Genomic DNA, 13,907 nt, shown 5'->3' with positions numbered 1-13,907 from the left:
TTTATTTGGTATGAGATGATATTTAGCCCTTTGAGGAATAATGCCTGTCCCTCTGTGTCTAAGGCCTGGATTTATTCCGATCCACCTTAGATCTGCCTTATAGCGCGATTTGACATTAAAGGTCATTTCCTATTGAGCCGACATATGCAGCGTTTACCGTGAATGGGGTTTCTGCGAAAGTGGGAACATTGGCTTTAAAAGTTGTATAGGGGGCGATCAGATTGAATCAATTTAAAAGTTGTATAGGGGCGATCAGATTGAATCTATTTAAAAGTTGTATGGGGGCGATCAGATTGAATCTATTTGAAAGTTGTATGGGGGCGATCAGATTTAATCTATTTGAAAATTGTATAGGGGCGATCAGATTTAATCTATTTGAAAATTGTATAGGGGCGATCAGATTGAATCAATTTGAAAGTTGTATGGGGGCGATCAGATTGAATCTATTTGAAAGTTGTATGGGGGCGATCAGATTTAATCTATTTGAAAATTGTATGGGGGCGATCAGATTTAATCTATTTGAAAATTGTATAGGGGCGATCAGATTGAATCTATTTGAAAGTTGTATGGGGTCAATCAGATTGAATCAATTTGAAAGTTGTATGGGGGCGATCAGATTGAATCTATTTGAAAGTTGTATAGGGGCGATCAGATTGAATCAATTTGAAAGTTGTATGGGGGCGATCAGATTGAATCTATTTGAAAGTTGTATGGGGGCGATCAGATTGAATCTATTTGAAAGTTGTATAGGGGCGATCAGATTGAATCTATTTGAAAGTTGTATGGGGGCGATCAGATTGAATCTATTTGAAAGTTGTATAGGGGCGATCAGATTGAATCAATTTGAAAGTTGTATGGGGTCAATCAGATTGAATCAATTTGAAAGTTGTATGGGGGCGATCAGATTGAATCTATTTGAAAGTTGTATAGGGGCGATCAGATTGAATCAATTTGAAAGTTGTATGGGGGCGATCAGATTGAATCTATTTGAAAGTTGTATGGGGGCGATCAGATTGAATCTATTTGAAAGTTGTATAGGGGCGATCAGATTGAATCTATTTGAAAGTTGTATGGGGGCGATCAGATTGAATCTATTTGAAAGTTGTATAGGGGCGATCAGATTGAATCAATTTGAAAGTTGTATAGGGGCGATCAGATTGAATCTATGTGAAAGTTGTATGGGGGCGATCAGATTGAATCTATTTGAAAGTTGTATGGGGGCGATCAGATTGAATCTATTTGAAAGTTGTATAGGGGCGATCAGATTGAATCTATTTGAAAGTTGTATGGGGGCGATCAGATTGAATCTATTTGAAAGTTGTATAGGGGCGATCAGATTGAATCTATTTGAAAGTTGTATGGGGGCGATCAGATTGAATCTATTTGAAAGTTGTATAGGGGCGATCAGATTGAATCTATTTGAAAGTTGTATGGGGGCGATCAGATGGAATCTATTTGAAAGTTGTATGGGGGCGATCAGATTGAATCTATTTGAAAGTTGTATGGGGGCGATCAGATTGAATCAATTTGAAAGTTGTATGGGGGCGATCAGATTGAATCTATTTGAAAGTTGTATGGGGGCGATCAGATTGAATCTATTTGAAAGTTGTATAGGGGCGATCAGATTGAATCAATTTGAAAGTTGTATGGGGGCGATCAGATTGAATCAATTTGAAAGTTGTATGGGGGCGATCAGATTGAATCTATTTGAAAGTTGTATAGGGGCGATCAGATTGAATCTAGGCCTCTTCTCTTCTCATATTTACACTTTCACTCCAGCCAGATACTAAAGAAAATAAATAGATCTATTTCTGTCACTCGTTATAACATTTTGTATAACACCGTATGTACAAACACATTACTATGTTGCTGTATATAGTATGTATCAGTGCTTACTGACCTATGGTATAGTACAAATCTGTTATTCACCTGTTGGCACTGCTGTTGTGTCTGAGCTGACTAGACAGGATGAAGTCTAAAGACTGGACCTATTTATAACCCTATGGTCCAGCTTGGGTTTAGCTGGCTAGTAGTATTCACACTAACCTGGTAACCTTGTATTGTAAAGCTGGGTATAATAGGGGTGCTGTCACGGTGCTGATAATGGACGGACCAAGGCGCAGCGTGTGGCCGCGGTCCCCGGCGTCGTCGCTGTCCTTCCACCTTCCTTGGTGTCTCCTTCCAAGGAAGGGTCTTACAACCTCCCATGATTTCTTCCCTGGTCCAAAACTCCTTTACCTCCGTCACACACTGCTTGGTCCTTTCGTGGTGGGATATTCTGTCACGGTGCTGATAATGGACAGACCAAGGTGCAGCGTGTGTTGAGTTCCACATCTTTTATTTAAGTGAAACTTTCAAACAACAATAAACAAGCAACAAAACGTGACTTACGTGGTGCAACCAGCACAAACACAAACAATATCCCACAACCCAGGTGGGAAAATGGAGAACTTAAATATCATCCCCAATTAGAGAACGATAATCAGCTACCTCTAATTGGGAACCATACCAAGCAGACCACCATAGAAATAGGACAACTAGAACACCCCCCCTAGCCACGCTCTGACCTAAACACCAAGGGCTCTCTATGGTCAGGGCGTGACAGGTGCAGGCTTTTGCTCCATCCAGCAATAACAAACTTGATTGACTCATAGGGATAGATTCAAGCAGTTTCATTGTTTTTATTTAGGCAATGTTGGAGGTGTCGAATTAGCAAATGGCTCCCTGTGTTCTACATATCACGGACATTGCCATTGGGTGCGCCGAGTCGCATTAGTAATAATCCCATGCAGCTTTGTTACAAGTTTGAACTTTTATTTACATTTGAGTAATTTATCAGACGCTCTTATCCAGAGCGACTTACAGTAGTGAGTGCTTACATTTTCATACTTTATTCGTACTGGTCCCGTGGGAATCAAACCCACAACCCTGGCATTGCAAGCGCCATGCTCTACCAACTGAGCTCCATGCTCTACCAACTGAGCTCCATGCTCTACCACCTGAGCTCCATGCTCTACCACCTGAGCTCCATGCTCTACCAACTGAGCTCCATGCTCTACCAACTGAGCTCCATGCTCTACCAACTGAGCTCCATGCTCTACCAACTGAGCGCCATGCTCTACCAACTGAGCTCCATGCTCTACCAACTGAGCTCCATACTCTACCAACTGAGCTCCATGCTCTACCAATTGAGCTCCATGCTCTACCAACTGAGCTCCATGCTCTACCACCTGAGCTCCATGCTCTACCACCTGAGCTCCATGCTCTACCACCTGAGCTCCATGCTCTACCACCTGAGCTCCATGCTCTACCACCTGAGCTCCATGCTCTACCAACTGAGCTCCATGCTCTACCAACTGAGCTCCATGCTCTACCACCTGAGCTCCATGCTCTACCAACTGAGCTCCATGCTCTACCACCTGAGCTCCATGCTCTACCACCTGAGCTCCATGCTCTACCACCTGAGCTCCATGCTCTACCTACTGAGCTCCATGCTCTACCACCTGAGCGCCATGCTCTACCAACTGAGCTCCATGCTCTACCAACTGAGCTCCATACTCTACCAACTGAGCTCCATGCTCTACCAACTGAGCGCCATGCTCTACCACCTGAGCGCCATGCTCTACCACCTGAGCTCCATGCTCTACCACCTGAGCTCCATGCTCTACCACCTGAGCTCCATGCTCTACCACCTGAGCTCCATGCTCTACCACCTGAGCTCCATGCTCTACCACCTGAGCTCCATGCTCTACCACCTGAGCTCCACGGGAATGTGTGTTGTAACATACACCTTTGTTAGTCTGATATAAATCCGTATTATTTAGTTTAATGATTTCTCAATTTGAGCATCATTATTTCTATATAGCCAACACTTTCTCATTCTGAACTTCTAACGCAAGTGGGATGGGTGTGACGGGCTTCGCGACAATGACCACACGAGCAGCTGCTCACCGATTTGACAGCTCTAAGCAGTTATACCTACGACACCACCAAAAGAACAGCTATGCGGATGTCCACTATTGCCATTTAATGCTTGATCTGAATGAATCTAGGCCATAGTCTTTGGACAGACTGTCATGTGATCAACATGTCTGTTATATTTCAGTGGGTAGCGCAGGGAGGAAGCACTAGCTTGGTGTGGATACTCTTGTCAGAGTGTGTGTGTGTCCCAGACGGTGTCTTTAACACACTTGGCAGCAGCGCTGACCTCAGGAGAGTAACCTTCCCTTTAGAGACGTTAGCAACTTTGTTGTCTGAAAATGGCATTTGATAGCAGTGTGATTTATGAGTGTAATAAAGTGATGTTGCTACATCTGAATGTGTGAGCTGCCAAGGGCCATACTGTCTGCTACAAGCACTTTTTAAAACTTTGACAATAGCTGTGAATGTGCCTGTGAACGTGCAGCTACTATTGCCCTTGTCAAAATGGCATCCTTGAGTTGGGGAACAGTCATAACTGCCAGTTTGGTGTGTCCCTTTTTAAGGGACATAAAAACAAACCTGACAGCTACATGGCTCGCTGAAATACCATCCCCTTAGGCCTGTGTGTGTCTGTGATGTGAATTGGTTGACATGAAGGACCTAATACTTGTTGAATGGCAGGCCTTAGTTTTGCAGCTCCAGTTCTACTGCTTGGTAGAGGGGTTTGGGTGGCCAGGGTGAGTTACTACAATGGGACTCCACTAGAGGGATCTGTGGATGTGTGTAAACTCAAGGTTCAGACAACGCTGGGTACGTTGATAAATGTATGCCTATCTGTCACCTACTACATATGTCTAAACTTCATACAGTTTAGTGTGGTTTTAATATTGGTTTCTCCACAAAACGCTGTTATTGACAAGCATTCTGTTTATCTGTTGGTAGATGATGACATTTTCATAAGGCTTTGTCAGTGTAATGTCTCGATGTGCCACCTGTCATAGGAATTGTTACCCTGCGTTGAGATGAAATAGGTGTGTGTTCTGTAACTATTAACTGCTGCTTCTATCCTCTCTGACGTCTCCTCTAGTCTGTACTGATGGAGTAAAACACAATACCCAGTATATCAGCCTTCTATCCTCTCTGACGTCTCCTCTAGTCTGTAGTGATGGAGTAAAACACAATACCCAGTATATCAGCCTTCTATCCTCTCTGACGTCTCCTCTAGTCTGTACTGATGGAGTAAAACACAATACCCAGTATATCAGCCTTCTGTCCTCTCTGACGTCTCCTCTAGTCTGTACTGATGGAGTAAAACACAATACCCAGTATATCAGCCTTCTGTCCTCTCTGACGTCTCCTCTAGTCTGTACTGATGGAGTAAAACACAATACCCAGTATATCAGCCTTCTATCCTCTCTGACGTCTCCTCTAGTCTGTACTGATGGAGTAAAACACAATACCCAGTATATCAACCTTCTGTCCTCTCTGACGTCTCCTCTAGTCTGTACTGATGGAGTAAAACACAATACCCAGTATATCAGCCTTCTGTCTTCTCTGACGTCTCCTCTAGTCTGTACTGATGGAGTAAAACACAATACCCAGTATATCAGCCTTCTGTCTTCTCTGACGTCTCCTCTAGTCTGTACTGATGGAGTAAAACACAATACCCAGTATATCAGCCTTCTGTCTTCTCTGACGTCTCCTCTAGTCTGTACTGATGGAGTAAAACACAATACCCAGTATATCAGCCTTCTGTCTTCTCTGACGTCTCCTCTAGTCTGTACTGATGGAGTAAAACACAATACCCAGTATATCAGCCTTCTGTCTTTCCTCAAACACCAACCACAACTCTGACAACTGTGTCATACATATCACACATTTTCATGCCTCACTCTAATCCTTTTGGTTTCCACACATTTAATGTTGGGAGAGAGTCTATATTAAAGGTCAGGATTGAATTAGCTCGTGGATTTTTGGACCACGTGCCATTTAAAGGTAATGACCCGATATATGCAGCGTTTACCGTGAATGTGGTCTCCGCGAACGCTGGAACGTTGCCTTTAAAACGTGCATTGCCGACAAAAGTGGCATCGGATGGAATTCCGGCCAAAGTGCGTGCATCTACCAGCCACTGGTTTTTAATAACACCAACAACAGCAGCGTATCACACTATTTAAGTTACACCACAATATTTATTTCTCAAATACATTATTAATCGGGAGACATTCAAAAAAACGAATTCATTACAATATGACGTGTCTTATCATGAAAAAGTAAAAAAGCATTCTAGTACCTAGAATTTTGGTGCCTAGCTCTCTACACAAAGCTACACAAGAAGAGTCAATTAGTTTTATTCAACTGGCCACTGTCTATGTTCTAACCAGGCCAGGTGCAGGAGAGGAGTGGGAGAGAGATCTAAACTAGGACACTAGAGTGGCCTGTCTCTCTTCAGCTATGTCGCTACACAGATCATCCAACTGTACAGCCAACCATGTGCCATCTCTCTAGCGCAGGGCTTCACAAACTAGGTCCTGGGGTTTGCCCTAGCACTGCACAGCTGATTCAAATAACCAACTCATTGTCAAGCTTTATTTGAATCAGCTGTGTAGTGCTAGGGCCAAAAAAACTAAACGTGCACTCGAGGGGGCCCTAGGACCTAGTTTTGGAATCCCTGCTGTGGAGGATGTCTCCTCAAACCAACTATTGTCTGGCCTAAGGATTGTCATAGTTGTCTGGGCTAAACAGCTGACTCAAGACTAAGTTGAAGATGGAGATATGTAACACAGTTATAAGACATTATGAACATAGGCCAGACCACATACAAAGAAAAAAATCCACTATATATATATATATATAATACTTTTTACATTAATAAATTAATACTGCCAGTGTAAAAAAACAAAACGACAACATTATTTACTGTACCAAGAAAACTTGCTGAAAATCTCTACGATACACTATATATACAAAAGTATGTGGACAACGCTTCAAATGAGTGGATTCGGCTATTTCAGTCACACCCGTTGCTGACAGGTGTATGAAATCGAGCAGACAGCCATGCAATCTCCATAGACAAACATTGGCAGTAGAATGGCCTTACTGAAGAGCTCAGTGACTTTCAACGTGGCACCATCATAGGATACCACCTTTCTAACAAGTCAGTTCGACAAATTTCTGCCCTGTGGAGCTGCCCGGGTAAACTATAAGTGCTGTTATTGTGAAATGGAAACGTCTAGGAACAGCAATGGCTCAACCGCGAAGTGGTAGGCCATACAAGTTCACAGAATGGGATTGCCGAGTGCTGGAGTGCGTAGAGGCCACACAAAAATCGTCTGTCCTCTGTTGCAACATTCACAACCGAGTTCCAAGCTGCCTCAGGTAGCAACGTCAGCACAAGAACTGTTTGTCGGGAGCTTCATGAAATGGGTTTCCATGGTCGAGCAGCCGCACACAAGCGTAAGATCACCATGTGCAATGTCAAGAGTCGGGTGGAGTGGTGTAAAGCTCGCCACCATTGGACTCTAGAGCAGTGGACACGCGTTCTCTGGAGTGATGAATCACGCTTCCCCATCTGGCAGTCCGACGGACGAATCTGGGTCTGGTGGATGCCAGGAGAACGCTCCCTGCCCGAATAAAAGTGCAAACTGTGAAGTTTGGTGATGGAGGAATAATGGTCTGGGGCTGTTTTTCATGGTTCGGGCTAGGCCCCTTAGTTCCAGTGAAGGGAAATCTTAACGCTAGAGCATACAATGACATTCTAGACGATTCTGTGCTTCCAACTTTGTGGCAACAATTTGGGGAAGGCCCTTTCCTGTTTAAGCATGACAATGCCCCCGTGCACAAAGCAAGCTCCATACAGAAATGGTTTGTCAAGATCGGTGTGGAAGAACTTGACTGGCCTGCACAGAGCCCTGACCTCAACCCCATCGAACACCTTTGGGATGAATTGGAATGCCAGGCCTAATCGCCTAACATCAGTGCCCGACCTCACTAATGCTTTTGTGAGGTCGGGCACAGCAAGTCCCCACAGCAATGTTACAACATCTAGTGGAAAGCCTTCCCAGTAGAGTGGAGGCTGTTATTGCAGCAAAGAGGGGACCAACTCCACATTGATGCCCATGATTTTGGAATGAGATGTTTGGTGAGCAGGCGTCCACATACTTTTGGTCATGTAGTGTAGTTTGAAACACAATGTTAGGTGTGTGGAAGCACCACACAGCACTATGGTTAACCTCAAGAAAACTATTACCACATCAAAACTTCCGTCAACCACTTACCACAACATTGATCAACCAAATACTGTCAGATGATACATTTGTGGATATAGTTCATTCACATAAACAGTTGGCTTTTACACTGATTATAAAAATGGTCTTGTCACAAATACCATTAAAAATGTCATTGATGCTAGGTTTACTAGGCACAGTTACCACACACTTACAGTAGGTTAACTGTTATGATAAAAATGAAAGAGGTGAGAGGCATTGCTTTGAGTTCCACACTTGCTGAAATGTTTAGCTGTTTCCAGGTTATGACAGTTGGCATAAAGTAATAATGATGAGTATAGGAGTTTTAGAAAGCCTGGGATTCTTTCAGTTCTGAATCCAGGATTCCTAACTTGAGTTCAGGGTTCATGGTTTCAGTTTGAGGTCCATGGTTTGTGTTCATGTTTTGACTGCTGGGGGTTAGTAAGTTGAGTTCTGGGTTTTCAGTTCAGTTGTAGTGTGTCGATGTTGGTGGTTGTAGTGTGTGTGGGGGGGGACCCCATCTAGAGGTGTGTGTCTGTGAACATGGTGTGTTCCTTCCTCACAGAGCTGAAGGCTTTGATGGCTTCAACAAACTCATCATCCTCCACATACTGCAACAGAAACAACATCATGGTTAGGAGATCATATAATGGAACACAATCTGAGATCATCAGTGGGATTTAAGCATTATATTGTCACAGCTCAGCTGACTTTCTACTCCTCCCACCTCCTCCCCCTCTCACCAGTCCTGAGTTGTCCCCTCTCCTCTCCCTTTCCCACCTCTCATCAGTCCAAAGTTGTGTCCCCTCTACTTCCCCTTTCCCACCTCTCACCAATCCAGAGTTGTGTCCCCCCTCCTTCCCAGTCCAGAGTTGTGTCCCTCCCCCTCTCACCAGCCCAGAGTCTTGTCCCTCCCCCTCTCACCAGCCCAGAGTCGTGTCCCTCCCCCTCTCACCAGTCCAGAGTCTTGTCCCTCCCCCTCTCACCAGTCCAGAGTCTTGTCCCTCCCCCTCTCACCAGCCCAGAGTCTTTTCCCTCCCCCTCTCACCAGCCCAGAGTCTTGTCCTCCCTCCCCCATCAGAGACTTTCTGTCCTGTTCGATCAGCTGACTGACGCTGCGGTGCAGGGAGTTCTGGGAGTAGGCATGGCTGAGCTGTGATTGGCTGGGCACACGGAGGACCGACATGGGGCTGAACCGTGAGCCTCCGCCCACAATCTTACTGTCCGTCAGGCCCTGGCGGGGTGATGGGTAACAGGAAGTAGAGGAAATTAAATGCAATGATATACCGACCTTCATCAACACAATCATCAGCCACATACCAATACAATAGAAGTATCCCACATACTAAAACATTAACACACACGCCAATACAATAGAAGTATCCCACATACTGAAACATTAACCTACCCACCAGTAGAATATAAGTATCCCACATACTAAAACATTAACACACACGCCAGTACAATAGAAGTATCCCACATACTGAAACATTAACCTACCCACCAGTAGAATATAAGTATCCCACATACTAAAACATTAACACACATGCCAGTACAATAGAAGTATCCCACATACTGAAACATTAACCTACCCACCAGTAGAATAGAAGTATCCCACATACTAAAACATTAACACACATGCCAGTACAATAGAAGTATCCCACATACTGAAACATTAACCTACCCACCAGTAGAATAGAAGTATCCCACATACTAAAACATTAACACACACGCCAGTACAATAGAAGTATCCCACATACTAAAACAGTATGTCACACACCAAGAGAAACACGACCCACATATCCACATTAAATGGTCATTGTTAACCATTAAAGTGTCAATTCTAAACAGAAGGACAAAGGCCAGGCACTGAATCAAGAATCACCCAAATCATCTCACCCTCCAGGAGAAATCAGTGACACCAGTTGATTGTAAACGTGTTAGTCCAAGACTCAAATCATGCATGCTTCCATTTGGGGTTATAGGGTGGTACATGCACACTCTCTCATCCTGCCAAGTGTGTAAGAGTTAGTGGGATGCATGCACACTCCCTTTCCCCCTTAACCAGTCAATAAGGTTGTATACAGTAGGGTGCATGCACACTCCCTTTCCCCCTTAACCAGTCAATAAGGTTGTATACAGTAGGGTGCATGCACACTCCCTTTCCCCCTTAACCAGTCAATAAGGTTGTATACAGTAGGGTGCATGCACACTCCCTTTCCCCCTTAACCAGTCAATAAGGTTGTATACAGTAGGGTGCATGCACACACTCTCTCCCCTCCTACCTCATAGTTCATAGTGTAGCTCTTTAGAGTCACGTTGCTGTCCTCTAGACAGTCTGTTACCGTATCAAACTGCTGGGGCAGAGGCAGTGTGTGACACATCAGCTATGTGTGTGATTGTGTGTTTGCAGTGCGTGTCAACTTTAGAGGAGGATACATACGGGTCAGAACGGTGTTGAGGCACACACGGGTCAGAACGGTGTTGAGGCACATACGGGTCAGAACGGTGTTGAGGCACACACGGGTCAGAACGGTGTTGAGGCACACACGGGTCAGAACGGTGTTGAGGCACATACGTGTCAGAGCGGTGTTGAGGCACATACGTGTCAGAGCGGTGTTGAGGCACATACGTGTCAGAGCGGTGTTGAGGCACACACGGGTCAGAACGGTGTTGAGGCACATACGGGTCAGAACGGTGTTGAGGCACACACGGGTCAGAACGGTGTTGAGGCACACACGGGTCAGAACGGTGTTGAGGCACATACGTGTCAGAGCGGTGTTGAGGCACATACGTGTCAGAGCGGTGTTGAGGCACATACGGGTCAGAACGGTGTTGAGGCACATACGTGTCAGAGCGGTGTTGAGGCACATACGGGTCAGAACGGTGTTGAGGCACATACGTGTCAGAGCGGTGTTGAGGCACACACGTGTCAGAGCGGTGTTGAGGCACACACGGGTCAGAACGGTGTTGAGGCACATACGGGTCAGAACGGTGTTGAGGCACATACGTGTCAGAGCGGTGTTGAGGCACATACGGGTCAGAACGGTGTTGAGGCACATACGGGTCAGAACGGTGTTGAGGCACACACGGGTCAGAACGGTGTTGAGGCACATACGTGTCAGAGCGGTGTTGAGGCACATACGTGTCAGAGCGGTGTTGAGGCACACACGGGTCAGAACGGTGTTGAGGCACATACGGGTCAGAACGGTGTTGAGGCACATACGTGTCAGAGCGGTGTTGAGGCACACACGGGTCAGAACGGTGTTGAGGCACATACGGGTCAGAACGGTGTTGAGGCACATACGTGTCAGAGCGGTGTTGAGGCACACACGGGTCAGAGCGGTGTTGAGGCACATACGTGTCAGAGCGGTGTTGAGGCACACACGGGTCAGAACGGTGTTGAGGCACATACGTGTCAGAGCGGTGTTGAGGCACATACGTGTCAGAGCGGTGTTGAGGCACATACGTGTCAGAGCGGTGTTGAGGCACACACGGGTCAGAACGGTGTTGAGGCACATACGTGTCAGAGCGGTGTTGAGGCACATACGTGTCAGAGCGGTGTTGAGGCACACACGGGTCAGAACGGTGTTGAGGCACATACGGGTCAGAACGGTGTTGAGGCACATACGTGTCAGAGCGGTGTTGAGGCACACACGGGTCAGAACGGTGTTGAGGCACATACGGGTCAGAACGGTGTTGAGGCACATACGTGTCAGAGCGGTGTTGAGGCACACACGGGTCAGAGCGGTGTTGAGGCACATACGTGTCAGAGCGGTGTTGAGGCACACACGGGTCAGAACGGTGTTGAGGCACATACGTGTCAGAGCGGTGTTGAGGCACATACGTGTCAGAGCGGTGTTGAGGCACATACGTGTCAGAGCGGTGTTGAGGCACACACGGGTCAGAACGGTGTTGAGGCACATACGTGTCAGAGCGGTGTTGAGGCACATACGTGTCAGAGCGGTGTTGAGGCACACACGGGTCAGAGCGGTGTTGAGGCACATACGTGTCAGAGCGGTGTTGAGGCACATACGTGTCAGAGCGGTGTTGAGGCACATACGTGTCAGAGCGGTGTTGAGGCACATACGTGTCAGAGCGGTGTTGAGGCACATACGTGTCAGAGCGGTGTTGAGGCACATACGTGTCAGAGCGGTGTTGAGGCACATACGTGTCAGAGCGGTGTTGAGGCACATACGTGTCAGAGCGGTGTTGAGGCACATACGTGTCAGAGCGGTGTTGAGGCACACACGGGTCAGAGCGGTGTTGAGGCACACACGGGTCAGAGCGGTGTTGAGGCACACACGGGTCAGAACGGTGTTGAGGCACATACGTGTCAGAGCGGTGTTGAGGCACACACGGGTCAGAACGGTGTTGAGGCACATACGTGTCAGAGCGGTGTTGAGGCACATACGGGTCAGAACGGTGTTGAGGCACATACGGGTCAGAACGGTGTTGAGGCACATACGGGTCAGAACGGTGTTGAGGCACATACGGGTCAGAACGGTGTTGAGGCACATACGTGTCAGAACGGTGTTGAGGCACATACGGGTCAGAACGGTGTTGAGGCACATACGGGTCAGAACGGTGTTGAGGCACATACGTGTCAGAACGGTGTTGAGGCACATACGGGTGTGAGAATAGCTGGGAACAGATTTCCAAAATTAAAATCACTTGGAGCTGATTTGCTGGTGTTTTTAGTCTTTTATGTCCAACAATAAAAAAACAAATAAATATATATATTTTGGTAACACTTTACTTGACACCCAGCGTCATAACATGTTATAATATGGTCATAACCATGTCACAACAGCTGACAACCTGTCACAACCTATTATAATATGGTCATAACACTGTCATTACCCATATATTTAGACCTGCTGTGTCATATGTGTTATTTTATGGCTGGTTATGACACCTACAAAACCTACCACACAAGGCAAAACATTCCATTACACCATAGCCCACAGTATGTTTGTTATGTATAATTTTTTTTAAATTAACCATATTAAATTATCATGTAATTGTGCACACGTTGATGTCAGACATACACCTATTCCAATGCTCGGTTGCTGATGACTGGGATGAATGCAGGAGCAGATTTCAGGAACATAAATGTGGGTTTTGACACTCTTATGTAGGTGTATGTCACAACAGGTGTAAATATGGGCCATGACAGTGTTATGACCATATTATCCTTCCAGACTCATATTAAACATCTCCAATCCAAAATTAAATCTAGAATCGTCTTTCTATTTCGCAACAACGCCTCCTTCACTCACGCCGCCAAACATACCCTCGTAAAACTGACTATCCTACCGATCCTCGACTTCTGAGATGTCATCTACAAAATAGCCTCCAAACACTCTAAACTGGATGCAGTTTATCACAGTGCCATCCATTTTGTCACCAAAGCCCAATATACTACCCACCACTGCGACCTGTATGCTCTAATCGGCTGGCCCTCGCTACATATTCGTCGCCAAACCCACTGGCTCCAGGTCATCTATAAGTCTTTGCTAGGTAAAGCTCCGCCTTATCTCAGCTCACTGGTCACGATAACAACACCCACCCGTAGCATGCGCTCCAGCAGGTATATCTCACTGGTCATCCCCAAAGCCAACACCTACCCTTGGCCGCCTTTCCTTCCAGTTCTCTGCTGCCAATGACTGGAACGAATTGCAAAAATCGCTGAAGCTGGAGACTTATATCTCCCTCACTAAATTTAAGCATCAGCTA

The 13,907-nt window shown here is 45.9% G+C and overlaps 1 protein-coding gene across 1 annotated transcript in view; it reads right to left on the bottom strand.

Annotated features, from left to right (window-relative positions):
- Window positions 1-8,096: 8,096 nt before the first annotated feature.
- The window catches only part of LOC120059766 (usherin-like), a 221,759-nt gene continuing 215,948 nt past the window's right edge, over window positions 8,097-13,907 (bottom strand). Inside the window, exons 40-44 of the mRNA XM_039008819.1 lie at window positions 10,622-12,812; window positions 10,454-10,522; window positions 9,217-9,513; window positions 9,093-9,110; window positions 8,097-8,779 (exon numbers count right to left, since the gene is read on the bottom strand). Of these exons, the coding sequence (XP_038864747.1) occupies window positions 8,690-8,779; window positions 9,093-9,110; window positions 9,217-9,513; window positions 10,454-10,522; window positions 10,622-12,812 (2,665 nt within the window). The 3' untranslated portion in view covers window positions 8,097-8,689. The remainder of the gene's footprint in view (window positions 8,780-9,092; window positions 9,111-9,216; window positions 9,514-10,453; window positions 10,523-10,621; window positions 12,813-13,907) is intronic.

This window comes from Salvelinus namaycush, chromosome 15 (assembly GCF_016432855.1).
Source record: "Salvelinus namaycush isolate Seneca chromosome 15, SaNama_1.0, whole genome shotgun sequence".
NCBI lineage: Eukaryota > Metazoa > Chordata > Actinopteri > Salmoniformes > Salmonidae > Salvelinus > Salvelinus namaycush.
The sequence above is the reverse complement of the archived record's forward strand: the minus strand, read 5'-3'. Positions and strand labels throughout refer to the sequence as shown.